General features: G+C 35.6%; 1 protein-coding gene across 13 annotated transcripts in view; it reads right to left on the reverse strand.

The window, feature by feature from the left end:
• Ppfia2 (PPFI scaffold protein A2) overlaps positions 1–27819 on the reverse strand; it is a 345304-nt gene that overhangs the window by 26297 nt on the left and 291188 nt on the right. For all 13 annotated transcript variants that reach the window (XM_075954444.1, XM_075954445.1, XM_075954443.1 and 10 more), the window contains 3 exons: positions 27569–27662; positions 5316–5397; positions 1742–1942 (listed from right to left, as the gene is read on the reverse strand). In XM_075954444.1, coding sequence (XP_075810559.1) covers positions 1742–1942; positions 5316–5397; positions 27569–27662 — 377 coding nt within the window. The remainder of the gene's footprint in view (positions 1–1741; positions 1943–5315; positions 5398–27568; positions 27663–27819) is intronic.

A 27819-nucleotide genomic window follows, 5' to 3' on the forward strand; every position in this document is an offset into this window, starting at 1 on the left:
TGGTTATGTTTTAGGTGAATATTTAGAATAATTACGGTATACCTGATGATCATTGTAAGACCTGGGGCAAACATTGGTACTTTTCTTGTTTCGTCAATGATGAGTCAAAAAAGAGACCATTTTAAAGAATCCTTTTAAGTGTACATAAAATGTTAATGCCTGGTAGGAAAGAAACTCAAATTTTAGGGTGTTTAGCAGGAAGTTTTTCAGATATTAATAAATGAAAGACATGTTGGGGAGGTCTTGTGACTCTGAAGTTGGAAGAATGTTCTAGGGACAGCAACAATAATAACAACAACAAAATAATCTTTTGAGGACAAATGCAGCTAAATTCTGAATATCTCAAGAATTCCTCATTTTTGTCTGCTTTTGCAACAAATCAATATAGTTTTATCTTTAATCTGCAATTTAACTTGCTTCAGGGTAAACATCTTAGGGGAAAACGTGATTTTTACAAAACATTTTCTAAGAAAGGGATTTGCGTTTGTAACTTAAAGAAATTATATAGTATGTCCCATTCTTTAAATGTGGAAGTTGGAAGTTTGACTGTTGTGATTTTCAGGATTTGAATATATAGTGTTTCTTGTTGCATTTACTTTTGGAAGAAGAAAGCTCTCTATAAACCAGTTACATTGTTATTTGCTCAGTTGAAAATACTCATAAAGGCCTTCAGTTCTGAATTTGACTTACAGTAATAACTATTTTAATGGACCTCAATTATTACTATAAGAATATTTTAAATTACCTTTATCTGGAATATATTAGCAGAGTACATTCTTATCTATTTGAAATAACATTGTAAGTAGAAATTACATATATATTTCTTACACAGTATTGAGGAAGTAACTAAATTATAAGTATACAAGAAGTACACACATCTTTGAAATCTTACCGTACATCTCTGCCTTTAAATTCTTGAATATTGGGGAGGGGTTGTATGTATGATAGACTCAATAAAAATTTTTTAAGGTTATCTAAGTCCTTCTTAGAAGTACATTGAAGTCAGTTTGGTGTCTGAAAGCTGCAATAAAGAAATACCACTTTTCTCCACCAATTTAATTTTGTTCTTTCATAGTTTCCTATGTTGTTTAAGATGGTGGGCTAGAGATATCTAGTTAACACAAGCGATTACACATTTATCAGCAAAAACTTACTAACCAGTGAAATAAAATACCATTTGAGGCTATTTCTTGATGAATATACTGATCATTAGCAATGCCTTTTTCAGTTTATTATTTTATAGTACTAGGTTATAAAAGAGATTATAAATGGGGCCAAATTTTGAAGTGGAAAATTCCAATTTGTGTTTATAAAACATCAAATCATATACAATTTTTATCATGAAGTTTTTTTATGAGTAATAAGTTAAACTGTGCATCTTCAGAAACCTGTAATGCTTTTGAATAATCCCAAGATGCCATATTTCATTAAACAGAAGAGGAGATTCCGAAAAAAAAAAAGCAATAAACTTTGGGATTTTTCTGCCTCAAGAAAAATCTAAACTCCCATCTAAATGTTAGCTAACTCCAAAGTTCGTTTTGTTTGAAGCTCTCAAGATTTTTTGGAATTAGACCTGCTCAATTAGACCTATTCAAAGTAGCAGCGGGGATTAATGAAGACCAAGCCATATCTTTTTAAAATAACTCATGGCGATGCCGAAATGTGAGCTCTCACACTGCTCTGTGGGGTTAGACCGCTATGATGTCAGCCTCAAGGGAAGGAAGGGGGCACATTGACTCACAGTGCGCGAGGTCGGAGGAGCTGAAGGGCTCGTGAGGGAAACCATCTCCTGGATGGCTAGTCTGAGCTTTAAGCGATGCAGAGGGTTGCTGATTCCAATCTCTCTTTGGATTTCCGTGTCCGACAAAGCCGACATGATGGCTCCGCTTTTCACATTGGCTCTGCAGGCTGCCACGTACCAAGCAGGCATTCCCAACCAGAGCTGTAGTGTTTGGAAAAAAAAATACAGGTTAGAATAATCTTAGTTATTATCTGTGAAGGTAAGACCTTCATTACAATTTGACTGGATCATAGAATTGCCTGTGAAACACATTGCTGGGCATGTCTATGAAGAAATTTCCAGAAAGATAAAACAAAGCAAAAAAGACACCCTGAATGTGAGAAGAATAACCAGTGGGTGGCAGTTTCAGAATGAACAGAAACCAACAAGAAAGTTGTACATTTGTATTTTCTTTTTCTGCTTCCTGATTGATGGTGCGTTGGACAAGCTGCTTTGTGGTCTTACTATCATACTTAAATCCATTCTAGCCTCCCTGCCTTCCTTTCTATAATTGATCTCACCATCAAAATGTGAGCCCAAACAAATCTTTCCTTCTATTTGTTGCTTTGGTTAACTACTTTTTCACACTAACAGGAAAACTAACTAATATATCATTTTAGTGTCTTTTACATCCTCTAAGTATTCAAGATAATCTTGCATATATAAAATTATCTCTTGTCTAAAACTCTGATGTAGGATTCCCCTCTGTATGCTGTGAATACCATTGGTTAGTAAAGAAACTGTCTTAGGCCTGTGCAAGGCAGAACTTGGGTAGGTGGTAAAACCTAAACTGAATGCTGGGAGAAAAAAGAGTCAGGGAGAAGCCATGTAGCCCTACCAGAGACAGATGGTAGAACGTTATCTGGTAAGCCACAGCCTTGTGGCAATATACAGATTAGCAGAAATTGTTAAATTAATATGTTAGAGTTAGCCAATAAGAAGGTAGAGCTAATGGGCCAAGTAGTGATTTAATTAATAAAGTTTCTTTTTTTCCCCTAGGGAAATTGTTTCATTATTTAATTTTCCCTTTCTTTTTGATTTAATACAGTTTCTATGTGGTTATTTTGGGGCTGAGCAGCCTGGAACAAACAATCCGTCTCCTACAACACAACTCCATGAGATAAATCCTATGATTCTTGACTAGAGAGATAGGTAATATAAAAACACTGAATATATGGAACAGACAACAATCAGGAAGTAATTAATTTGAATTGAGATATTGCAGCTTTCGAGCTACACTGATATCAATTTTTAGGGAGAGGCAGAATTTTCTACTTGTGTATAATGACAAGAACTTATCTACAAGTTCCAATGGGTCAGTGGCTTGAATGGTTTTTATCAAATGAGTACATATAATTCTCCTTTTGAATTCTGAATGCTGAGACAGCTTGCCTGTCATGGATTAAGACAAATGTACTATTATTAGCATTGTGATTTTCACCAAAGCACGAACCTTAGCCAAACCAAACATTCCACTCAAGGAGTTACATATCACCTATAAAACTAGTGAGATAATACATCCTTGTTGGTATAACTTGTTATTCAGGAGTAGCTAACTGATACAGACATATTTATTTCTGTATATCCTACAACATAATAAGTCTATAATGTGAAAGACTCAAGGAAAAGAATGGTAACTCTGAATCAGTGTGACTTGGGATGTGGTTGAAATCCAACACAGGATATAAAGATATAATAATGTTCTTGTATGGTCCCCACTGAGTTCCAGAAGGGGAAGAACATTAAGATTAGCCTTATGTTGATGAGGACACTAGAGGGTACAGATGATTGGCCATCTCACTTGGTGCATAAACTGAAACACTGCAAGATAAATAAATATCTATAAACCTTCACTCATCCCTAATGATTTCCTAGCCATCATCTAAGATGTTTGAAATTGCACTCTGGTTAACATTACACAAACATTGCCAATCCATTGTTACAAATGTCATCAATAATTAGACACTGAAGAGTTTTTGATGTGGATAAATGATGGGGAAAGGGGTAGACTTCCTCCCACACGAAATTCTTTATAGACTGTGCACACCAGGAAGAAGGAAAAAAGGTAAAAGTGAAGGGCTCCCATTTAAGGTCTCAGCATGCTTGTTCATCTTGTTTGTTCCATTTTGTTATTTGAGGCGCATTAGGAAATGCATTAGGAGCAATTTCAGTACCCTGGATAGGTTTAATTAGCTCTGGCTTCACTGGCTGTCATTTTCCAGCACTTGAGTGTCAGGAAATCTGCTTTGTTTCTTCATCTGAAGAATTTGTTCATCCTTTACCAAAATAGCAACTCACTCTCTGTCAAACCCTAGCTCATTTTCTTGAAATGACATCTGAACAAAGAATCCCTGTCCTTGTGGCGTGAATTCTTAAACCTTTCCTCTAGTGGTCCAGTATTTTTGTTCTTTGATGTGTTTTTTTTTTTTTTTTTTTTGCATAGAAACTTAAAGATAAGCTTGAAGAGGTAACTCTGTAATTAATTACTTTGAAAGGATATAACAAAAGCATAACTCAGGTTTATTTCAGTTAGCCCAAGAAAAAATAAACTTAAAAAATAATGTGTTTTTCTATCTACCTGTCTAACTGAACATTTTTAAAGTACAATAAGATTTAGCTTTTTTTTAACTTGGTCTTTACTTAGCCCTATATATGACACAATGATAATGTTAAGTTACTTTATAATTCAGAATTATTTCAATGTATGCCATTGTCTTAGCCAGGCAAGAAAATCCTCATTGCTTTCTCCTGACAAAAGCTATCTTATTGGCTACCATTGGGCCACCTAGGAAAGGTGAATGTGAAGATCAGTCCGTGCTACTGGTGTGCAACACGGGGCCAACCTGGGGTCAAATATGCAATTCACTCATTGCCAGGGTGCTCTCTTCTACCCTGGTCAAATATTGCTTTATTTTCTACAGCATTGTATCTTAGAGGAAACACAGAATGCTGTTCTTGTTATATCAAACAACATTTAATTATCAACTGATCAATTAATTAATCAACTTAGTAATCATAAAGTAATATGAACACTTATGTGACTTAGACAAAGGAGGAAATATAGGTCTGAGCCTCATGTTTATTCACAACTCTCTAAACTTAGCCATTTTAGAAATTTAATTATAAACAAGGATAGAACATTCTAGATGCTTCATCAGCATTTACTTCAGTGTGAAATGAATTTGTTTTTAACTTTTTTCTTTCTTACTGATGACGATTGGTAGATAGGAGCTGATACTTCCTCCAAACCTCCAAACCATGGCAGTAATAATTTATTCTCCTATTCTAGTACCCATGGAGAGGACAGAACATGGGGACGCATCTGTTTACATCATTGCATATTTTGCTCTGTCCCAACACAAGAAAGAATCCATGACATCTCAGTGGTCACAAATTCATAGGCATGAATGTGTTTCCTTTACGAAAAGTTATATGATACAGGGAAGCTGTGATTTCAAATTGGTCTTTATCTGTCTTCAAATAAACAAATTAGCAATGATTGACTTAAGCCAAGTCTTTGATTTGCTTTTCTTACCTCCAGCCAAGCAACCACAGTGGGTCCATCCCACTGGGCAAAAGGTAATCCTTTTCTACGAGCTTCTTCAAGAAGTTCATGCCTGAAGTACAGCAAAGACCACTAGTTAGGTAACAAGGAAGAAGGTGCCTGTGATTGTTTTTAATCCACCAGTAAGCCCTTGCAAGCATTTAATGAGAGGTGATGTAGAATGACCAAATTCCTTCTACCTTTAAGTCATATGTAAAAATTCCTCTTTGATTTCACTGAGTGAAACATTAATATTTAAAAATAACTTTCTCAGGGATTCATTCATCAAGATTTGAATACTTGTTTAGCAACTAAACTGATCTGTGTTATCAACCAATATCATTTCCATTTAGCAAGGAAACAGCTCACATGTTCATATGTAGTCATGCAATCTGAGACCTAAATCTGACTTTTGCATCTGCCCTTCTTCAACCCCTTTATCTCGGAGTGGCAGAGGCAAAGCTCATATGTTGAGACACAAGACATATTTGGTGGTCCTAGCCCTGTTGTCATGATGATTACTTTGAGTCTGACCTCAGAACCAATATTCTACTTTAGAAGTTAGTTCCTGGTCTCAGGTCTCAATTGTTTTGAAGGTTGGAACAATAACTAAGGAATTTGATCCTTCAACTATACAAATCCCTCACTTTGAGCTTTTGCTTGGAATACAACATGCGTTGTTTTACAGAGAATGTATTAGGATACAAGTGAAGAGCAGTGAAGGGTACGGCAAGCCAAAAAGGAAGCTGGTTGCTATGAGGGTTGTGGCACACAGGAGATAATGCATGGCCTTAAGTCAAGAACAAAACGCTGTAAGGTGAAGACCCTGCCATCTACAGTCTATAGTTTAGTCTTCTAAATGACTGAACTGTTCTGAAATCTTCCAAGCACACACTCTTGCAACTATTCTATCTCTTATCTCCCCTTTGATCTTTTGACTTTTCAAAGATAGCTGACAACCATGTCATATTTGAGTACTACACAAACATGTTGGTTTCCTTTACTGGGAAGCAGTGTAAAAGTGTATAATTCAACAGAGATTTTAATTCATAATCACTACTATTTATTAATGAAAGGGTAATAACATCAGTGATAGTCATTGCTGCTTTCTGACAGCAACATTTTTTGCACATATATGTATGACTACATTTCCTCCTAAGAATTTAGAATTGACATCTGTTAAGTTTCAAACCCCAGACAAACAGCTAAGGTGCTTATTTAAAATAGCAATGCTGGACCTAGCCAAGAAGTTCCCCCAGCATCCCTCAGTCCCTACCTGGTAACAGGTAGGGAATCACAGTATAACTGTTCCCTCTACCCTGAACTCACTATCCCAGAGGCTGGGCTGCCCTTTCCCAAGTGGTTCTTCCCTATATAATCTAGACATTTTTGGCATCCACTCCTTTCTTGTACCTTTGGTCTCTTGGCTGCTGCACCTGGTTCCCCGCTCTCTCTTCTCCCTTCCTCTCTCTGTCTCCCTCACCACACAAGGCCCAACTCAGACTGGTCATGTCCACTCTGGACTTTCTCAGATGCCTCTGCCTATTCTTTCCTGTATATCTATGATAAAATCTCTCTTCCATCATACCTAGGAGTAGTCATGTCCTTTCCTTTCTTTTTTATTTCTTTCTATCATTAAGCATCCATGTTCAAATAATTTTTTATTACTGAAAGAGTGGAATCTATGTGTATGCAATCTCAAAATATTATATAATCCTTCAGGGATTTAGTGAAGAATATACTTCTGTACCTCTGCATAATCTTATATGCACATAAGAAGAACAAAGACTAATAATTGCTTTATTTCTCATATATGTCTTTCATGTTAGCAAATATATCATAGATATCATACTGAACTCTCAAACAAAACACGTGGTATTTCCCATTACGAATGAATTGCTTGCTTATTATTGTAGATTCATATATTAAAATATGTAAGAGAATGCCTTTGAAGACAAGAGCTTTTGTGTTTTATAACAGACACTATAAAAATACATGAAAAACTAGCATTAAGCAAAGAAAAATCGTAAGTTATTGTAATTTAAAAGGCCCGTAAGTTACCTACTGTTTGAGTTGAGGAGACAGCAAAGCTAAGTTCTGAATATAAAATTCAGCAGCAGGGAATGTGTGCAGAGACACATTTGGATGTTCCAAATCCACAATGGAAAGCACAAACATTCTCAAATGTAACTTTCTATCCCGTCACCCAATTTCCTTGGGCTTCCCAGTGACACTCCACTGCAAGTCTGTCTCCAGTAACTTAGTCTCACTCTGGCAGATGTATTTATAGAAGTGGGATGAGCTATCAAGTGTCCAACGATTATGTTTTGGGTACATACTACAAGCCGAGACTTATGCTCAGTAACTTAAGCAGACGTATGAATGTGGTTTCCAAGATTCCCCATTAGACACTGCAAATGCATGAAATCGTCCAAATGTATTTGACACGGGAGTAGATTCTTCAACCCAATAGGTTTGCTCATTAATTCCTGTTTTGCTTGACAAAAGTTGAGAGAATGATGATGGCTTTGTAGCAGTTGAGGTGGCTTTGAATAGCAAGTAGGAAATGCAAGAGGAAAGCATACTAAGAGATATGCAGTGGTGAGTAGCAAGTAGGAAATGCAAGAGGAAAGCATGCTAAAAGGATATGCAGAGAGAGAATTAGCATAGAGTGTGTGTGAGGAAATTTAGAGGACTCCTCAAGAGAAATAAATGATTATTGTTGGCACATCCTATCCACTACTGGGAGGAATACACCCAGGTAGACAATCTGAGTGACAATACATGGGGAGAAAAATTACATATTTGTGTCAATTCCTTTATTCATTTAGTAAATGAGGAAGGAATGACAACAGCCTAAATGATTCTGTTATTTTAGGAAGTGAAAAATATGAGTAATAGAAAATATTTTTAAAAATTGGAGTGCTTTGCCGGGCAGTGGTGGCACATGCCTTTATTCTCAGCACTTGGGAAGCAGAGGCAGGTGGATCTCTGTGAGTTCGAGGTCAGCCTGGTCTATAAGAACTAGATTTTCAAGACAGGATCCAAAGCTCCAGAGAAACCCTATTTTGAAAAACAACAACAACAACAACTCCTAACTAATTCCCCAATAACCAATGCAATTTGAAGTGAGAGGATCCTATTACAATTTAGGTTTGATCATGTCAATTCTCTTCTGTCACTGCCTGTACACCCATGTGGATCTAACTCTCTGACCTCATTCTTACTCTATTCACACACCTCCCCTTGCAATATTCCTTCCCATCTCTTCCCCTCTCTCTTCCCGTCTCTGATGCCACCTATAAGCCTACTGTTTTCTGTTGTTCTCCTTCCCAGCACTGAAGTCTGTGATCTGCCGAGGGTTCTAAAGTCAAGGGGACCAGTATTTCCACACACTCTGTGGTTTACAGATGTTTTTCAGATTTCAAAAAAGCCATCCATTGACAAGTATACTCTTAAAATAGTTGTGAACATTGTATGTGCATGGGCGCATGTGTGTGCTTGTGTGTATATTTATGCATATCCATGTATCACACTTACACATGTATTTTGGTGCTAGGGATAAAACACAGATCCTTATGTATGCTACATAGTGTTCTAACTCAGTCACATCCCAAGTCTCCCTCAACCCTTTTTTGCTTTTAGTTTGTTTTGTTTTGCTTTGAGACAGAGAGTTCACCCTCTAGACCAGGCTGGCCTATAACTAACTCACCTTGAAATTCAGGCTAGCCTCAGACTTGTGGCCATCCCCCTGGCTCCACATCCCAGGGGCTTTGATTATGAGTGAGCTGGCAAACTATTGGAGGCATTTTTTTCTTATTTTACATATTTATTTTTGTTGTGTTATTGTTCTGCATTTTGTTTTGTCTTGTTGGAAATAAGCTTTCCTTTTGTCATCATGACTACCTGGAATTTGCTATGAATTCTAGGCTAGTTTTTTTTTTAAGATTTATTTATTTATTTATGTACACAGTGTTTAGCCTCCATGTATGCCAGAAGAGGGCACTAGACCTCATTACAGATGGTTGTGAGCCACCATGTGGTTGCCGGGAATTGAACTCAGGACCTTTGGAAGAGCAGGCAATGTTCTTAACCACTGAGCCAACTCTCCAGCCCTAGGCTAGTTTTTAATTGGTAGCAATCATCTATCTTCCTCTATAGTACTAGGATTAAAAGTCTATGCCAGCATGCCTTGCTGTAAATGTTGAACCTCATGGCAGACACCATTTGATTTAATAAGTCTTCAGTAAATTGTGTACTGTGTTTTAATTGTACTTATGTGTTTTTTATAGTCTAAGACCATGTTTAAATTACTATGTCTGAAATAGTACAAAAATATGTTGTGTCTTGTCCCTCATAATACTATTGGTTCTAACTGAGTCTAAGAACTTGGTCTAGTTTGGGGTCACTGATGAAAATGTAGTTATGATGTCACGGAATGTGCTGAGTAGTTCTATTCTCTTTATGAATAGAAATAATGACATGATTGTGTGGGAACTTGTGGAGCAATCTGGTTCCCAAATCACGATTCTCATAACATAATAGCTTCAGTAAGATAACTCAAGGAATGGGACAAAGGAACTTGATTCTGCCCCTGACAAATTATTGCTAGGGCTTATTCTAAGAATGACCTTAATATCATGAATCTGAGAGTGTAGAGGTGACTGACTGGGTCTATACATGGATTTTTGCTACGTGAGAGTAATGCCAGACTTCCTTAATCATAACCCAAGGGATGTGTCAGTTATGTGCAAACAAATTTCTGTACATGATGACTTGTAAGGAAATCAATTCTGGAAAGGTTATATGGGCAGTGTTGTTATAGAAATAAGTGGATTTAATATGTGATGATCTGTTGGCAAATATGATGGTGCTCACTGAATGGGTAGAGGATGATTGTCCTTGTGAGAATTTTTTACTTTATTAATGCATTATTATTATTATTATTTCGGGTGCATAGCTCTGGCTATCTTTGAACTATCTCTGTCAATCAGACTGGCCTTGAACTCAAAGTTTTGCCTTCCTCTGCCTCCCAAGTGCTGAGATTAAAGGCATGTGTCACCATATCTGAGAAATTTTCAATGGCAGGAAAATAGTGATCTGAGATGTTAAGAAAAACAGGGAGCCAAATCAGTTGCAAAAAAGCAATGTTTGTATATGCTTGTTTAAACAAAGAAAGCACTTGAGAGTCAGATCAAGAAAGAAAGCTCATGAAATTATGATCCCTGCCACCCTTCCATGATACTTAATGAGATTGTTTCAAGAAATCAAGGCTCGGGTCATACTTCAGTGGTAGGGTATTTGCCTTGAATGTACAAAGCCTTGGTTTCAATATCCAGAGCCTAAGTAAACCAATCAAGTAAAACAAAACAAAAGTGGATAAGAAGCAAGTAACATTGACGCTGTCTGATGGGCTCATGTTTGAGGGGGATATATTCCAGAGTGCTTTCTCTCCTTCATTGGAACTCAAAGAAAAACATATAGCTATCCTCCTGGTTATGGATAGTAGACAAGATTGCCGGGCAAAAAATTGGGATCTTGGGGGTGGGGTGGGAGGGGGGGTAAGGGGAGATGGGGAGAGAAAAGTGAGAAGGGGAGGATGGGGGGAACTTGGGGAAACGGGATGATTGGGATAAAGGAAGGTTGGATAGGGGAGCAGGGAAGCACATATCTTAATTAAGGGAGCCATCTTAGGGTTGGCAAGAGACTTGGACCTAGAGGGACTCTCAGCTGCCCAGGTCGATGTCCCCAATTAGTTCCTGGGGCAGCTGAGGATAGGGAACCTGAAATGACCCTATCCTATCGCCATACTGATGAATATCTTGCATATCACCATAGAACCTTCATCTGGCGATGGATGGAGATAGATACAGAGACCCACACTGGAGCACCGGAATGAGCTCCCAATGTCCCAGTGAGGAGCAGAAGGAGGGAAAACATGAGCAAAGAAGTCTAGAACTCAGACTTTAAAATGAATGCATGACCATTTCATCCAGAACAACCTGGCCTTGAAAACTACTGCCTTTCTATTCAGGACTAAGAATCATAGTTTGTTTTTTTTTTTCTTTTTATCCCTAGAATTTAATACTTAATCATCCATTCCCCCAAGGATTCCAAGCACATTATTGCCGGAATGAGCATGAATTTTAGCTCCCAGACTTAGAGAAGACTTTCAAGGCCATTGGCAGAACTTTCTTCACAAGGAGCTAACAGACACAAGCTTGTTCAAGTGTGAGAACTAAAAATAGAAATGGACTAATTAGAGAGGGAGCTTGTTTGGAATACTTAAAATTCCTAATCTTTCTGTATTTTTAAGAGCTGTGTTCTCCTCTGCTGTAAGGAATTACTTAAATACATCCTTTAAGGACCAGGGATCTTATCATCAGTGACAGATTTCTGTAATGGCATGTGACTTGTTAATAAGACTGGACCCGTGGTGAACATCCAGAAATGTCTAACATGCATGTCCTCATATAGAGAAGCTCAAGGAAACCTATAACAGTTAACCAAGTTGGCAACATTCCGTTTTTAATATTCAGAAAGGTATCTCTAAACAGATAAAAGTATTGCCTGAGTTTTTGCTTAGGTTTTTATTATTCTTGGAGGATGGCAATGGACATCTAAGTCCATCTCACTTGTGTCTTGTTCTTCTTCTACCAACATGAATTTCTTGATCATAGATTTTTGTAAGTTAAGCCAAACATCTCGAATGCTCTCATAATAACAAAGGATAATTAGTTTCTCAAGGGATCAACATCTTATGGAGCTTGTTATAATTATATATTTAGGACATACACACACACCAATAACAATTATAAAAAAGATACCATAGATCTGAATGAGAACAAAGGGAATGGGATACATTGGAACAGTTGAAGGAGAAGGAGGGGTAAATTATGTGATTATATTATAATTCTAAATATATACATACATATTAGTATATTTTTAAAAGACTACTATTTGTCAGGCTCCTAATTTCTTTCCTTGTTATTCTCCTCAATGAATGCTCAAATACTGTTCAAACACCTCAGTATAATTCACCTGCCCATGAACAGTATTTTTACCTTGCTAAGAAACTTACTTCTTTATACCACTGTCATTCATAACTCAAACTCCATCAGCAACAACACATTGTTTATTCTTCCCATTAGGATTACAAGGACCCCTCCAGATAAACTCATTATTTTATATATTAACACAATGCTAATAAACTAGCTATTTTACTTTGTTTAAGGTGTCAATTGATTTGTGTACATAAAAATGTATTATTTATGATAGAGGTTTGTCTAGCATCTTAACTCACTATGAGCCTGCAACTTTATATTCTTGCATAACAAGCAATAGTAGTTTGAAAGGACAAAAGGTTTTCAATTAGATAAATGAAGCACCATGTCTCATAAAATAATAGATATCAATCATCATTTACTGTCTGAAGCTTTTTCTAGCCTAAGTGCAAAAGAGTATATATATATAAATTTAATCACTTGGATGTGTATTGACACACACAGAGATATGAACACTAATGAGCAGAGGCTGTTTGTAATTAGAGTAATTGAGGAGAAAAACTAAAAACCTCGACAACTTGGTCACACAACTTGAAACTTTTAGTAACTAGAGTAGAATGCTAACTGTGTTTTCCTCATTGTCAATAACACTGAAAAGATATTATCCAAGTTTTCTTTTCATGTGGCTCATGTATTTTATGTCACTAAGTGGCCTTTCAATCCTTACTCTCATACACAGTGGTTCTTATCTTTATACAGTACTGAAGGCGGCATGCTTTACTTTTAGAATTCCGACCAAGTTCTGTATCTTGGTCAAGGATGATGGATAGAGGTTATAGACAGAAATGGAATTGATAAACTTGCTGCTACAGTTGCAGTGACTGTGTACTGTGTCACTGTAATCTTAGAGTTAAAAAGCATGTCTTGAGAGTTCATTTAGCCCATTGTAAGTACTTAGTTAAAAGAAGAAGAAATAAACAGGTTGCTGTAGAAAATGTTCACACAATTTGACAATCTAATCATCAGCTCTTAACGTTGTATCAGAGATGGTGTCTTCATTAGAATAGGTTAGTAGGGAGTGTCCATCAATTTCCTGGCATTGTTCTTTCTAAATGCCTTCATCTATTAAAACCCAACAGCCTACAGAGTATGATGTAATCTCCTCAGAGTTCAACTGAAGAATGAACATACTGTGTATAAACATGGCAGCTCAGAACTCTAACTTACACATGTGGGAGGCAGAAGTAGGATTATCTGTTCTATGCCAGCCTGGACTTTCTAGAAAGTGAGGGTGGGATTTAGAACTCTATTATTAAGCAATTTGTATTTGTTGATAAATTCTGTAAATATCATACTAACAGGAGGAGCGAGTTGGAATTCTTGTATGGAAATTTGAATGATGCATGGTGCTACCTAATTTGTGAAATATCTGCAAGCTGATAATATATATATATATATATATATATATATATATATATATATATCTTCATTAACATAATTATTCTGAACAGGAAGACATCAAAAATCCCAATCAAATGCTTCAGAACACTGATTACTTAAATATATAGCTAGTGTCATAAATTTAAGTTCCAAAACAACATTAACAATTTTGATTGACTTTTAAAGCACAAGGATATTATGAGTGTGAAAGAAATTATTGGGCATTTTTATACTCAGTGAAATCTACAACATTTAAGTAGAATTTAGGTAGACTCTAATAACATGTATATGGCTGTTTCCCGAAATAAATAGATTATATTAAGTTCTGAAATTATTAAATTTAAACTCTCTCTTTTTCTTTTAGAAGCTATGCAATATAGGAACTAGTCTCAGTGAAGGAATCTGATGTATTTGTGAGTTTCAGCTGGGATTTACATGATTTATTCTCTCAATTTATTTTGAATTTAATAATTTTCAAAACAAGTAAAAAGGAGTAAACACACACAGAGACTGTGATTAAGGAGTACAATTACCAATGCTGATTTTGAGAACTAGAGGGACTTGTATTACTTCCCATTAAGTGATTTCCTTTTTTACTTGACACCATGTTCTGAACTCCCCACTCACTCCCTGGTTGTAATTGAGGATTTACTGGAAAGCTTTGCTAATGCTCCAACTTGTATGGCTACGACTTAGAGGCCTCTTTTGGTCAGCTTGGAAGTATTCAGTTTTCACATTCCTGTGTTTGTATGTATTCACTAATTCCCTTACTGGATGCAGAGAGCTGTGTTAGTAAAGCAGAGGGAACAATCAGACCACCAAGGGTGCACAGCAAGCAAGTGGGACTCTGTTCTGATTTTCAAATCCCAACCCTTAGCCTCTTCTCTCCTTTGTCATCCTTGCTGACTCTCTGCTCCTCTTGACTGTACTTTCTTCTGCTCTTGATTTAGTGGTTATACTGAGGAAGTAGTTTGATGTTTTGCAATACACAAGCCCTAAAACATTTGAGACAGTTCAATTTGAGATTAAGAGCCAGTATGCCAATCCATTACAATAACGGCAGTGAGTCATTCTTTTTTTGTTGCTATTGCTTTTTAATATGTCATTTTTTTTAGCTATTTTCCTTCAGAAATGTAGAAATAATGGGAAAGCAGCAGGTGAAAATGTGTATGATGGTATTAAACGTTGCTAGAGAGAGTGATGTTGAGAAGAGCTTACAGCAACCATCAGGCTACCTGCCTGTCAAGGGTGGATCTTAGCTTGCAATGCAGCTTTGAATATTTTACTAACGTTTTCATTAATATCATATAATATACAAACTAAAACAAGTAATATACTGTGAAATAATTTGGTCTACTTATTGAGAGCGTATCAATAAGTAAAGAAAACCTAAACAGCAGTATATAACACTGCGGTACTATTAACTAGAAAAGTATTGGGTGTTCTTTCTCACTCTCTGCCTATTGCTTTAAGGCAAGCTCTCCCTCTGAACCTGGGCTTGCATTTAGGTAGGTAGTCTAGAAACTCTAGGAAGTCACAAGTACCCATGACCCTCCTGCCTCACTCTCCATTCGAGTTTGTGTTATAGGCAGGACATCCAGCCACGCATTCTAGGGTCAGGATTCTTCTCGTGACTGTGTAGCAAGTGCTCTTGTTTACTGCGGTTTCTCTCTAGTCTGTCATTATATTTATGGGAAAAATTATGTTAAGAATAGTAATACATCAGAACTAACAAAATGCCTTAGTGAACTGATCATGTGGCCTATATTACAAGAGCCTACACCGATGTAAATGTTTCATAAATGTTGTACATATTCTGTCTGACTTTTACTTTGAAGCCCTATTTTATGAATGGACAACATACCCTAATTCTATTTCTAAGAAGAGGATTTTTGTTCATTTGTCATTTTTATTAATAATTTTAAAAGCTTTTTGAAATGAAAATATAATTCCACCATTTTACCTCTTCCTTTTTCTTCTATCATAACCTCTCTTATACCTCTCCTTGGCTGTCTCCCAAGGACGTGGTTTTCTTTTCTTTAATAGTTGTTAAACAAAACCTGATCTCCACACAGCAATGCCCCATTCCTCTACATATGTTTTAATATCCTAAATATATGCATGCAATTTATTCAACATACACACACACACACACACACACACACATACATAGTATTTCAGGGCTGATCACTTGGTATTAGATAACCAACTGAAGGGTTCTTCCTTAGAGAAGACTATTTCTCCTTTTCTTACCATTCGTTAGTTGCCTATAGTTTGCCTAGTTTTGGGGATTTATGTGATTTCCCCTACCTGTGAGAGAAGGATTTTAAATTTGAAACTCTTACTTGAGAACTATGTATTTGGAACCATTAAAAAATAATCACCCATATAAGAAACAATGGGAAAAGGCATACATTTGGCTAAAAGCTAGGTCACCTTGACCATTATCAATGCCTTACTGAGGAGATTCATCACTTAGCCCTTTCCATCGAAATGAGTTCTGAAAACTGACAAAGGAGTTTGTCTCCTGAATGTAATTTGAAGAACTGAACCGCGGGCCCTAGTTAAGCACATTTTCAGCCAAGCAGCACAAAGAGTTGAAGCTCATCTTGAAAGCAGGACTTGAGCCTTAAGGAGCTCTCATTAACTCTTGAAGAAAGACTTGAGAGTTAGGACAGTAAGGCCTGCAAGGTAAATTTGCATGCATCTCATAGAACCAAACAATACTAGTTTTCAAAAAGCCAATGTAATTCAAATATAAATATTTCTCTGAACCAATGATTCCTTTTTCTGTGTAGAAACGAGTGGACCTTGTGAATTTCATTTTAAGGCAGAGGCAGTGCAGTTGGTGTTATAACTGAAAAGAGAGGTGCTAAAGAGAAAACAAAACAAACCAACAGAAAAGATGGTGCTGAAAACCAACGTGTTCAGCAGCCGTTGTGAGTCAACTTACCCCGGTGTGCTTTTCATGAGATGGAGAAGGATGGATGGAAAAGAAAAGCACACAAATGTTAATGGATACATTTCAATCCAAAGAAAGGCATGGAGTCAAACAATAGCATCATTTCAGAGGTGAGAAATCTCATGGCAGCACCACATGGTGTCTTAGAAACCATTTCAGTAGTGGCGGTACTGTGTTTATTCCACCGCGATACACACTACGTCCACAAGTCTGCTCAGGTTGCAGGCACATCTGATGATTGACCAATAAGTCTGTATTTAGTATGAGTCACTCTGAAACATGCAGGACCAAATTTTCTTAGCCTCTAGTACACCCCAGGAAGAAAGCAAAGGACATTCTTTACTTGGGACCACAAATGTGTCATTTTATAAATAGGAAAAATTCCCTACAGAACAGCCTACCACCAATCAAGGCCACCATTTAAACTCAAGAAAAATGGTGAAGGAGAAAGGCACACCTTAAGTGGAGAAGGCATTTAGTGGAGGGCCAGGATAATTGGGCTCCAATTTCATACATATTTTGTCAAAATGTTAACAGGTGCTTTATTAATCATTACCTATTGTATGAAAAAATTGTGAAGTCCATTACAGCTGCAGAATTTTTATTCTACCAAGATTTACAATAATTCTTGCTTTAAGAAGGCATGTGCACCTGTATTAACATCTGAAGGATGTGTAAAACAACTTGATTAAGCTTCTCCTGTTTTATTATATTTTCTTGTGTATGTGCAATAAAATGTTAAACCTGCGCCAATTATATGGATTTTATGGGAGACTTAGTTACTTGAACAGATATTTGCAAATGCTGCTTATAAAATATTAATTGGGTGATTTATCTACATCTGGATCATCGCAAAACCAAACTCGTTCAAACTTAGCCTTGAACTTAACTACTTGCTTCCTGGATGTAGTGGAGGCATTTAGAAAATATGGAAGTTAAATAATCCAACAAAAAGCAATGAGAATAATATTTTAAAATTTCTATGCAAACAATAAATAATTCTTAGAAAAGAAACCATTGCTACAACCCATAAACTATATTCAGTTTAAGAAAATATGAGGCAGAAATTCTTAGTTCAAAAATTAAGCAAAGTAAAGCATTTCCTTCTACATTGCAAAACTATCATAAAGAAAAGCTTGATGTGTCGTAAACACTCTGCACATGCCTCCTCCAATAGCATTCATTCAGAGAAACAAGGGGGGCTTTGAGAAAATGCATGTTCCTTGGCCTCAGTTCCAGAACAGCTACAACAATTTCCTTAAGTTTTCTTATAAACCAAAACATAAATATCTAAAAGTTGGCAAAACAATTTCCAAAGTTACTGAACTCACAGATCTTTCAAATCACATACAGAAAAGAAATAAGATATGACCTAAAAGAGATACTTCATACATTTTAACTGGATTTCTTACCAGCACACCTGTGTGTTGAACTTGGAAAATAGACAGAGCACAAACTCTGAGCCTTCCAGGAAAACTGACCACTTTATCTGGGATGGATTGTGACCTTGAGCAAAGTAATCACCCTCACCCTGACAGTGAATGATTCATCATTTTCCAATACATTTGTTGATTAAATTTGGGCACAGTGAAACATTATTTGTCATTATATTTCATTTGTAATGCTTTAAATAATTAGGGATTATAGTAATATAAAAACCTTTGAAATACAAAATAAAAAATTATTACAATAAGCATGAAACAAATCTCAAAGTCAAGTTCATAGTTCAAAATTTTTTGTCCTAACAATATATTTTATTTATTTTATATTTTTCATCTAAAATACCTTTATTTGAACAAAGGAATGGTAAGAAGTTATATTGAAATCTGTTTTGTGAAGTTATCTTTATTGTTTGACTTATCATCAATATCATGAATTTTCTTCGCTTCCACAGTTAATGAGTTCTGAGTTGCTATATTATTTCAGAATATCAAATATTTAAACTCAGAAATTTATTATGAAAAGCATGAAAATGGATAGACCAAAATGACAAATGACACAGAGATAGTGTGATAATAGTTTAATTGGGAGATAATATGTATTAATAGAGAAGTTCCTCTTCTACAGAAGATGTTTATTTTTCTTTATAAAACTCATTTCACTCTTTCCTACACTTGTTTGTAAAAATTAAGTTATAAACATTATTATTTTAATATCTATTCTACTGTGTCTGAGTTATGAAAATAGCAAAAGAAATTTTTATTAGGAATATGCTTTCTTAAGTTATGGATCATGGGATGTAATAGTCAATGAAGAAACAAAACAAATCTAATTATTTATATGTAAAACTTCAGTTTACATTAAGTCCCAGCATTTACCACGTGTGTGTGTGTGTATGTGCACGAGTGTGCGCATGTATTATTTCAAGGGTGGATATAACCATTTCAGTTGTCCCATTTGTGACTACACAATCTGCTAGCAAATTATGAACATTACTTTTCTTTAAAACAGTCCAATTGAGATCAGAATATTCCAAGAAAAGCAGCTCACTCAACAAGTCTCTTATTTCTTGGTTCAAGTTAGGGGGTCACGGATATTTTAAATCGCTTATTAAGCACAGATTCAGAAACTAGTGGAGAGCAGTTTAAATCGATGAGTGCAATAAAGATTGCACTTTTGATTGATTCATTCATGCACTCAGACTCACTGTTGGTGCATTTTTAAGGATCTTTTATATTCTATCTTTTATATTTGTAAGAGTTAGATGTTTCCATCTAGTTAAAGATGAGATAAGAATGGAAGGAATTAATCAAAAATGGCCTCGTATAATGGTAGACTTGGTTTGGATTTGTAGAGAATCCTAGTTTCCTGGTGTTATTTTCTCTCTGTGTCGCTGTCTCTTTTGTTGACTCACTGATCAGCAGAAGATGCATATTGCCGGACTGGCACAGAATGGACTCACCAACATGAACTGAAGAAAGAGGAAAGACTATCAGGGAGAGAACAATATTATCCTAGGAGGCAGGGCAGACTCCACTAATGAATGGGCTACATTTTCCCTACAGAGACTTTCTCAGTAGCTCAGACGGTCCTAGCTACATAGTAGAAAATGCAGATACATTGCTGGCTGTAGACATTACTCATAAATACGACCAAATGAAAGTGGAGTAAGAAATTTAAGGTACTTTTTTTCTCATGTTACTGAAATTGTGTATATTCAGTAATAGGGAAAATGGGAAAAAGGAACAAAGAATACTGACTATGGAAAGAAAGACATTTTTAAAAGATCATTGCTCTAAATTGTAATAACACTGTGGTTAGTAGAAAATGATATGCTTGAATGGTTGAGTTCAGAAAAATAATAAGATCTAGTTACTAGTGAGCCTTACTAATGAAAAACAAAAGGTCTAGAAGTTACAGATATTCATCATCACAACACTATTTTAAATAACTTTTGTTTGTTAATAAAGGCTTCAAGTGAATACAGTTCTTTAAGAGTTCTTTTAAAAGGTTATGAAATATTTATTTGTACTAAAATTTAGCTTATTTCTTTGCAAAGAAACTGAAGGCAACCAATCCGCAAATTAAAGTTTAGAATATGTAAAATTTACAGGACACACCATTGTATGTTTGCACATGTATGTGTTTACACAGTATGTAAAATTTTAAGGGAGAATCCTTTAAGTATAAAACTATGATTCCACTGAGAAGCCAATGATGAAGGTACTGGGACTTGTTTCTACTGCATGTACTGTCTTTTTGGGACCCTAGTCTATTTGGATGCAATCCTAGTCCTGGATGTAGGGGAGAGGCCCTTGGACTTCCCACAGGGCAGGGTTCCCTGTCCTCTCTTAAGGAGGGAAGGGGAGCGGGAGGAAGATGGGAGGAAGACGGGAGGAGGGGCAGAAGTATAATTTTTTAATAGAAAAAATAAAAAAAATAAAAAACTATGATTTCATAAAATGATGGCATGCTAGTCAGTAAACTGTGAAAAATCTAGCTCTCCAAAGACTTACTGAACTGTAGCTACTGGGGATTAACTTGTAGGAACAGAGGGAGAAAAAATCATAATAAGGATATATTATGTGAAGAAAAAAAATCTATTTTCAATAAAAGGCAAAAAGAAACATAGTCACTATTGTATAGGTGTTTCCTTCATACCTGCAAGTACCTGTTAGAGATAGCAGGGAAACTCAGACACTGGAAGCTCACAGAACTTATGAAGCCCTGAGCTCACAAATCTTAAAAGGCTCCGCTGAAACTCTATAATAGTGGTTCTCAACGTGTGAGTCGCAACCTCATTGGAGTTCAAGTAACCATTTCACAGAGGTTGACTAAGACTATCAAAAAACACAAGAGATTTACATTATGATTCATAGTGGTAGCAAAATTACAGTTGTGATGTAACAGTGAAAATAATGTTGAGGTTGGGCTCATCACAAGATGAGGGGCTGCATTAAAGGTTGAGACGCCCTGGTCTACAAGCTGCATAGGGAGCATATTCAGTGATCAAAATTTCCCGAGTCCCCACTCATCTTGTGTTAGACTTTTTAGTAGGTGGTAGCTATGTTTGAGTTACCTACACCTCTTTAGGTAACCCAATAAACTTGGCTCTCCAAGCTAGACTTTTGCTTCTTGTCAACATATAGTTCAATCTCTCAATGAACAATGAATAGTTAATTCACCTATTGAAATCCTACCAAATACACATGATTGCTTAGTCTGGGTTGAATATAATTAAGGGTCCGTACTCCTTTCCAGGTGGTCAGTACTTTCTTCTCTGGTCTGTAATGACCAGAGGCAGTCTTAGAGTTGGCTCAACTTCATCAGCTTAATAACCTCTGACTTTAGCTCAAGTTCTAATCAAAACACCAGAATAGGACTTCTTTGGTTAGGATTGCCCTTGACAGCACCTGGGTTCTCATTCTACACATTGAACATATCTCAATCCTTTCTACTGGGGTTTGAAAACATGCCTTGATGTCTCCCAACTATTCTCAGTGATGTTCCTCTGAGTACACATGATATTCAATTCAATTATGTTTCCGAGACCTTGCACAAGGTCCAGTTAATATCTAGTTAGTACATAGTTTTGACCCTTCACCACCAGTGTTGAATGGAAAATTCTTTACTGGGTATTGTTCATTTTCTTGTTTTACAAAAAATCATACTCCCATCTCTGAGAAGCTATGAATATATATGCAATACATACATTTATAGCAGTCCTGCAGTTGATAGCAGGATTAAATAAAGATCCCTACTGAAATTTATAAATGTTGAATAACTACAAAGCTCACTAAAGTACCTTATAGAAAATCTTGGGTGCATCTTCTCATACATAGTTTGACAAAATCTGTTCTTATTTTAGCCGCTAATCACAGTGCCTTGCACTCACTTTGCATTTTAGTCAGTCATCATCAGACCATTTGTTCAGCTCCAATTGTCACACAGGTCAATGGTTTTAATCTTGAAGAATAAGTTTAGAACAAGAGCAATTGATGATTTTCAGGCTGGACCACTTTTGTTATTCTCTCCCAAAGCTTGTGACTTAGATAAGTGTCACAGAACCAGAAGAATTTACGCGCAGTCATTTGTATCCACGTCTGTCCCTTCAGATATTTTTTATTGTTGTTGTAAATTGGGAATGTCAATAGTCTATATGAGAGCTATTGGGATATACCATCACTAAGTGAATAAATGAAGTGTTACTATTTGCCAAATTTATCCAGCACTCGTTTTATTTAGGGCTTATTTAGTCAAATTATTAATAAGCTTTTTAGCAAAATTAATGATAGGACTTATTTAGAAAATAAGGTTATTCTAGCATTTGTAAAAACTTGGAGTTTAATTTCTAATTAGTCTTTATTATTTTTAACCTTTTCTAGAACTAAATACTTCTTGAAAGCAATAGTAAGTTTGATCATATAATATAAAATATGAATATAAAATATATAATATAAAACTTGGATGATGCTTACTCTGTAATGTATTTTTACTCTACTGTTGGCTCTAACTAGCTTTTTCTTTTCTCGTTTTTTGTCATTTTTCAAAAAGATTAGATATGTCTAACTACATAAAAGAAATCACTACCAGTTTTCATGAAAGAACACTGCATTGTATTTCACTGTTAGTCTTTGTATCATATTATTTAGGCTTAGGAAAGACTTCTTTGATTGTCCTTGGTTGGAGCACAACAGATCTCTAAAATGATAGCTTGCTCTCAATACAGGCACAAAGCCACCCTCTGTGCTCTGAAGAAGAAAACTGGAACATATTTTCCCAAAGAAATATTGGGTTTAGGTTCCTAAAAGTTATACTATAATAGATTATTTGAGTTGGCTGTCCAGAAGCACACCCTTAGTGGCTGCATGAACCCTCAGCAGTAGCATATCCTTGCCCTGTGTAATTTAATTGGATTTCAAGACTCCAATGGAGTGAGGAGGAATGGATGTGCTTCTGAAAGCACAGTGCAGAAATATAATCTCTTATTGTCATCTGGAAGGACTTTGGCTCTGATGTCTCAGGGTTCCATGAAAGGCTCAATTTCTGCCCAGTTGCTCCTTCTTAATGCTTTATGTAGCTAAAGTCCATTTCTATAGTATAGCTAGAAAATGGATGTGTGTGACCGAAGAGAAGATGTTTACCTTCCATGTACACAATACCACCTAGAGAGGAAAATATGTTCACATCTTTGAACACAAGGTCTTGACTACAACTCATTTAGGAGTTAAAATCGGCACATAGTCACTTGATAAATATTTATTGAATAAAAATATTATGGAGTTTTGTGGTACCTTAGAGTATAAATAGTTTAAGTGACATTTACTTTGCTTAGAGATATGCTTACTCTGAACCTCTGAAATGCCAAGGATTAAAAGTTTAGCATCTCCAAACATAATAAAAATTATGTATGAAAGTGGGGCCTTAGGACTGTAATGAGAATAAATTAATCAAATCTATAGAGCTTCCCTTTGAGCTCTTTGAAGTTCTAATATAAAGATTCATTGGTGGTGATAAAATTTGATTGCCATGCTCCAAGGAAAATGATAGTTCTCTGGAGAGGATGCTCTTGGTAGCTGAACTGAAGCATTGATTTCATTTTAATGATGATAAAAATTGATCCAAATATAAAATCAATGTTCATTTAGTAGTGTTAACAATTCAGGAGGATGTACAAAACTATATTATGCAATAATAAAGTATCGGTGATGCTATAACTGAAGAAAATGATTACTAGCTTAGCGTGTCAAACCTCATCAATACTTTTCAATTATGTTTTAAGATATAGGAGACTTTAAACAAGTACATATATTTCACTAAAAAGGTTAGAATTTTGGCAGTCTGGGGAAAAATAACCATAAAGATTAAGCAATAATTTCAATGACTCATGTTTTTGTAGATAAAATAAATATGAATGATGAGTTTGTTCTGTCTCCAAAAAAAAAAGTGTCCTGCTTACTCACTTTGTCTTCAGAGTTAGGTATATTTGATTATTCATGAAGCCATCTCTAGCTTTAGTCCAGTCAATAATATAATATGTTTCTTGGGGTCAAAAAAGACACCACAAATGTGAACTCCTTGGGTCAATATGTTGAATGGTCTAATCTGACAACATCACAGAAGGAAAATGTAAAGAAGAATGTAAAATATACATAAAATGCATAATGGGTGGGTAAATAGGTCATTGCTAGAATACCTTTCTAGCACACATATTGTTTTTTGCCATTACAATAAATAAATAAATAAACAAATAGACATATACTAAAAGAATTTTAGAACCTCAAGCATTAAGACCATCCAAAAGGTCTAAAAAAAACCACCAAATAATAAATTGGAAAATAAATTTTATATACAATATGCAAAGAATTACCATCATTAACATTAAATATGACTGGAAGAAGAGCACTTAGCTAAAAATTACTGAGAATATTTTTAAAACAATAATTCTGAACCTTTGATGATTATTTGTTAGTTTTTAATTATAAAGTCTCTTTTAAAATCTCCAATACCTCAGGGAATTAGGTCCTCCCTTATTATCATCACATTTCTAAGGATGGACAGAAGAGAAACTAATAGCTACATATATTGGGGGGGGGAATGTAGAGATTAAAAATCTGATAAAATATTTGTAAAAGATAATATTTTTTTCCAAAATACTTTTGCATGCAAGAATTCTGATGACACAAAAAAGTTATTGTCTTCAGTGTATCATATTATCACATGACAAAATTGTAAACTTTACCGTTAAGATGGCACAGGGTTTATACCTGAGACTTTGGAAGACGGTGCCTAGCAGCTCTTTAACTGGTATGCACACTTGCCAGGTGTGCAAGACCCATTTTAACAGTATTATGTTGACACCTGATCTAAACTGTCTATTTTTGTTTATAATGAGACAAACTATGAATTTAGGAAAGAATGATGGTTTCTCTTCATTGGCAATGGGATGGTGAAACTTAAGAGTCAACTTGATGGAACCTAGACTCAAACATGAGGGCAGACCTCTGGTTGTGCATCGGTTAGATTTTCTAGAGTAGGGATGGAAAGACCCAACCTAGAGGTGGGTGGTACTTTTGACAGGGCTGAGATCATCTTCTGAATAAAAAGAACAAAGTACTTTGAGCATCAGTATTGATTACTTTCTAACCGTAGATGTGATTAGACCATCTTCCTCTTGCTCCTCCCAATACGCATTTCCTATAATTAAGGACTGTTAAGCAGAAACTGCCAACCAAAATGACCTTTTCCTTTCTTAAATGACTCATGTTAAGTGTTTTGTTACAGCAATGAGAAAAGCAACTAAAATAGAAGTACTAGCCAAACAGACTTTCCCTAAAATTTGGATGAATTGAACCTTGTTTAGAAATTGAGGTTGTTTTGTTTTGTGTTTTTGTTTAATCTATTCAGCATTTGGCTGATCCATATTCTATGTTGTTATGTTTAATATTGGTGTGGTTCTTGTTAACTTTTATGCTCTCCTAAGCAAATAGCTTAAGGTCTTAAATAACTGGCTGGATGGCTGAGAAAAGGAAACGAGTGCTTACTGATCAGGATCACAGATACAAAATTAAAGTGTAAAATTCTTATTTCTATCTGCTCTTAATGTCAGTTTTGGAAAAGATCTTCATTTTCATCAGACAGAAAAATGCACCTATAATCCAGTGAAATAAGAAAGAGGATGGTGGGTGAGATCTAAGCATCACAACAAATGCAAAGATGAACTCACATGACAAACATCACAACATTGCATGAACACTAGATTTTATGAATAAATTTTTCAGCCTTTAAAGACTAAGAGAATAAAGGCAGGAAACCAATGAAAAGTCACAAATTTAAATGAGGACCACCAGGACTATAAATGTGTAAAATATGCAAATAGTTGAGTTTCAGCTTGAGGACGAGCTACTAATATATGATGAGAATAACTACTGGGAAATACAGTGATGTGGAGGTAATTGATATGTAATGAAACATCCTTTATAATAATGCTGTAATACAAAAATAACTGTTTCGAGCAAGTACCGAGTAAATGTAAGCATTTTGCCACATCAGATCTCACTGCACTGGCTATATATAATGCCACTGGGTCCTTGTTATGGAGTAGTCAATATAAAATAAAATGTTTTCCATATTTTAATTAATTCTGTCCATTAGTCAGACTTGTTTTAAAATTTCATGTTTCTTTTCTATTTGTAGTAAACTAAACAGAGTATAAACACAGAAAATAATCATTTTTCTTAGAAGAATGCTCACCACAGATAGTTATGAAATTAGAAATTGCATTCCTTAAGGATGACACAAATGAAGATATTGGGAGCAATTTATGGAAAATACTAATATTTTTAAGTTACCAGCACCTAAATAAGAAATGTTTCATGACAGACCATTTAATCCTATTCAAGATACAATATTCTCAATGAATTTCTTCTACATTGCATTTCTATTAGGTCTGGGTAGTTTCAGTAAATTGCCAGCGAATAAATTAGCATGTTCATGATGTCTTGTGCATTTTCCTGTTATTGGCAAATGCCTGGAATGCAAGACAAAAGACAAAACGTGAAGTACCTGGACAAACCTGTGCTTTGTCACAACAGAAATTTATGGACCACAAATTGATAGCTAGAGAAATGACGATTCTTTGGCAGGAGAAAGGAGAAATACAAAAACCATTGAAACAATGCAATGAACCTTTAGAAAGCAGAGAGGGAGCAGCTCACAAGGAGACTTGATAATAAAGGGAAATTATTATGCTTTTAAAGACTTTGCTTTTAGGATGATGACTTTTTGTCACTGAAATGTTACTATGCTGCTATAAATATGTTATTCATGGAATCCCTCTCTAACAGCTGTTGAAATTAAATTCTTTCCAATTTTACAAGTCATTTCAATGTTCCATATTACATGTGAATGGAGAGATACACTATCGTTTCCTGGCAGATGCAAAACAATCTGTTCCCGCCTATATTTTCAGTCAGAGGAATATATTTTTTTTACTTTTAAATCTTTCTTTATTAAGACTAAACACATCATTGTCCTGAGAAAAAACAAAATGTCACTCTCATTTTGTCATACTAAATCAGAACTTCATTTAACTTCAATAGTGCCCTATATGGTTGCCAGTACTACATGTAAGCATGTTATATGTAACTCAGTTTTGAAATCAGTGCTTTTGTCACTAGTTTAAATTGTGTGGTTTATCTTGTGGGAGAGCTTACACGAATTTCTAACTTTAATTCATTATTATTTGAAACATGAACTCTGAGTTGCTTGAGCTAATACCAGGAAAGCTGTTAAGTAGGTTTGTTTCCCATATATTTTCTTCTGGAAGTCCTTGTAAAAGAAAAAGGTAAAGGCCAGTGAAGCATTAGAAAAATGAGGAAAACGATCTCCAAACCTACTTTTTCTTCAATCGTCTGTCCTTTTCGGCTTGAGTTCCAAGTTTGCCTAAGCCCAGGGACTCTTGTGCTGCAGCTTCAGTCTCCATGAAGCCCCCTGTGAAGAAACGACTTGAGATCAAGATACAGGTATTTGTCTGTCCTGAAGTTAAAGTCTCCAAGGCTTCTTGGAGCAACTACTCAGAAACACTCTTTCTTTTAGGTTTGCCCTTGGATCACTGTCTCAACAGACATCAAAGGACAGAGTTACACAT

The sequence above is a fragment of the Microtus pennsylvanicus genome, chromosome 20 (assembly GCF_037038515.1).
Source record: "Microtus pennsylvanicus isolate mMicPen1 chromosome 20, mMicPen1.hap1, whole genome shotgun sequence".
NCBI classification, from domain to species: domain Eukaryota; kingdom Metazoa; phylum Chordata; class Mammalia; order Rodentia; family Cricetidae; genus Microtus; species Microtus pennsylvanicus.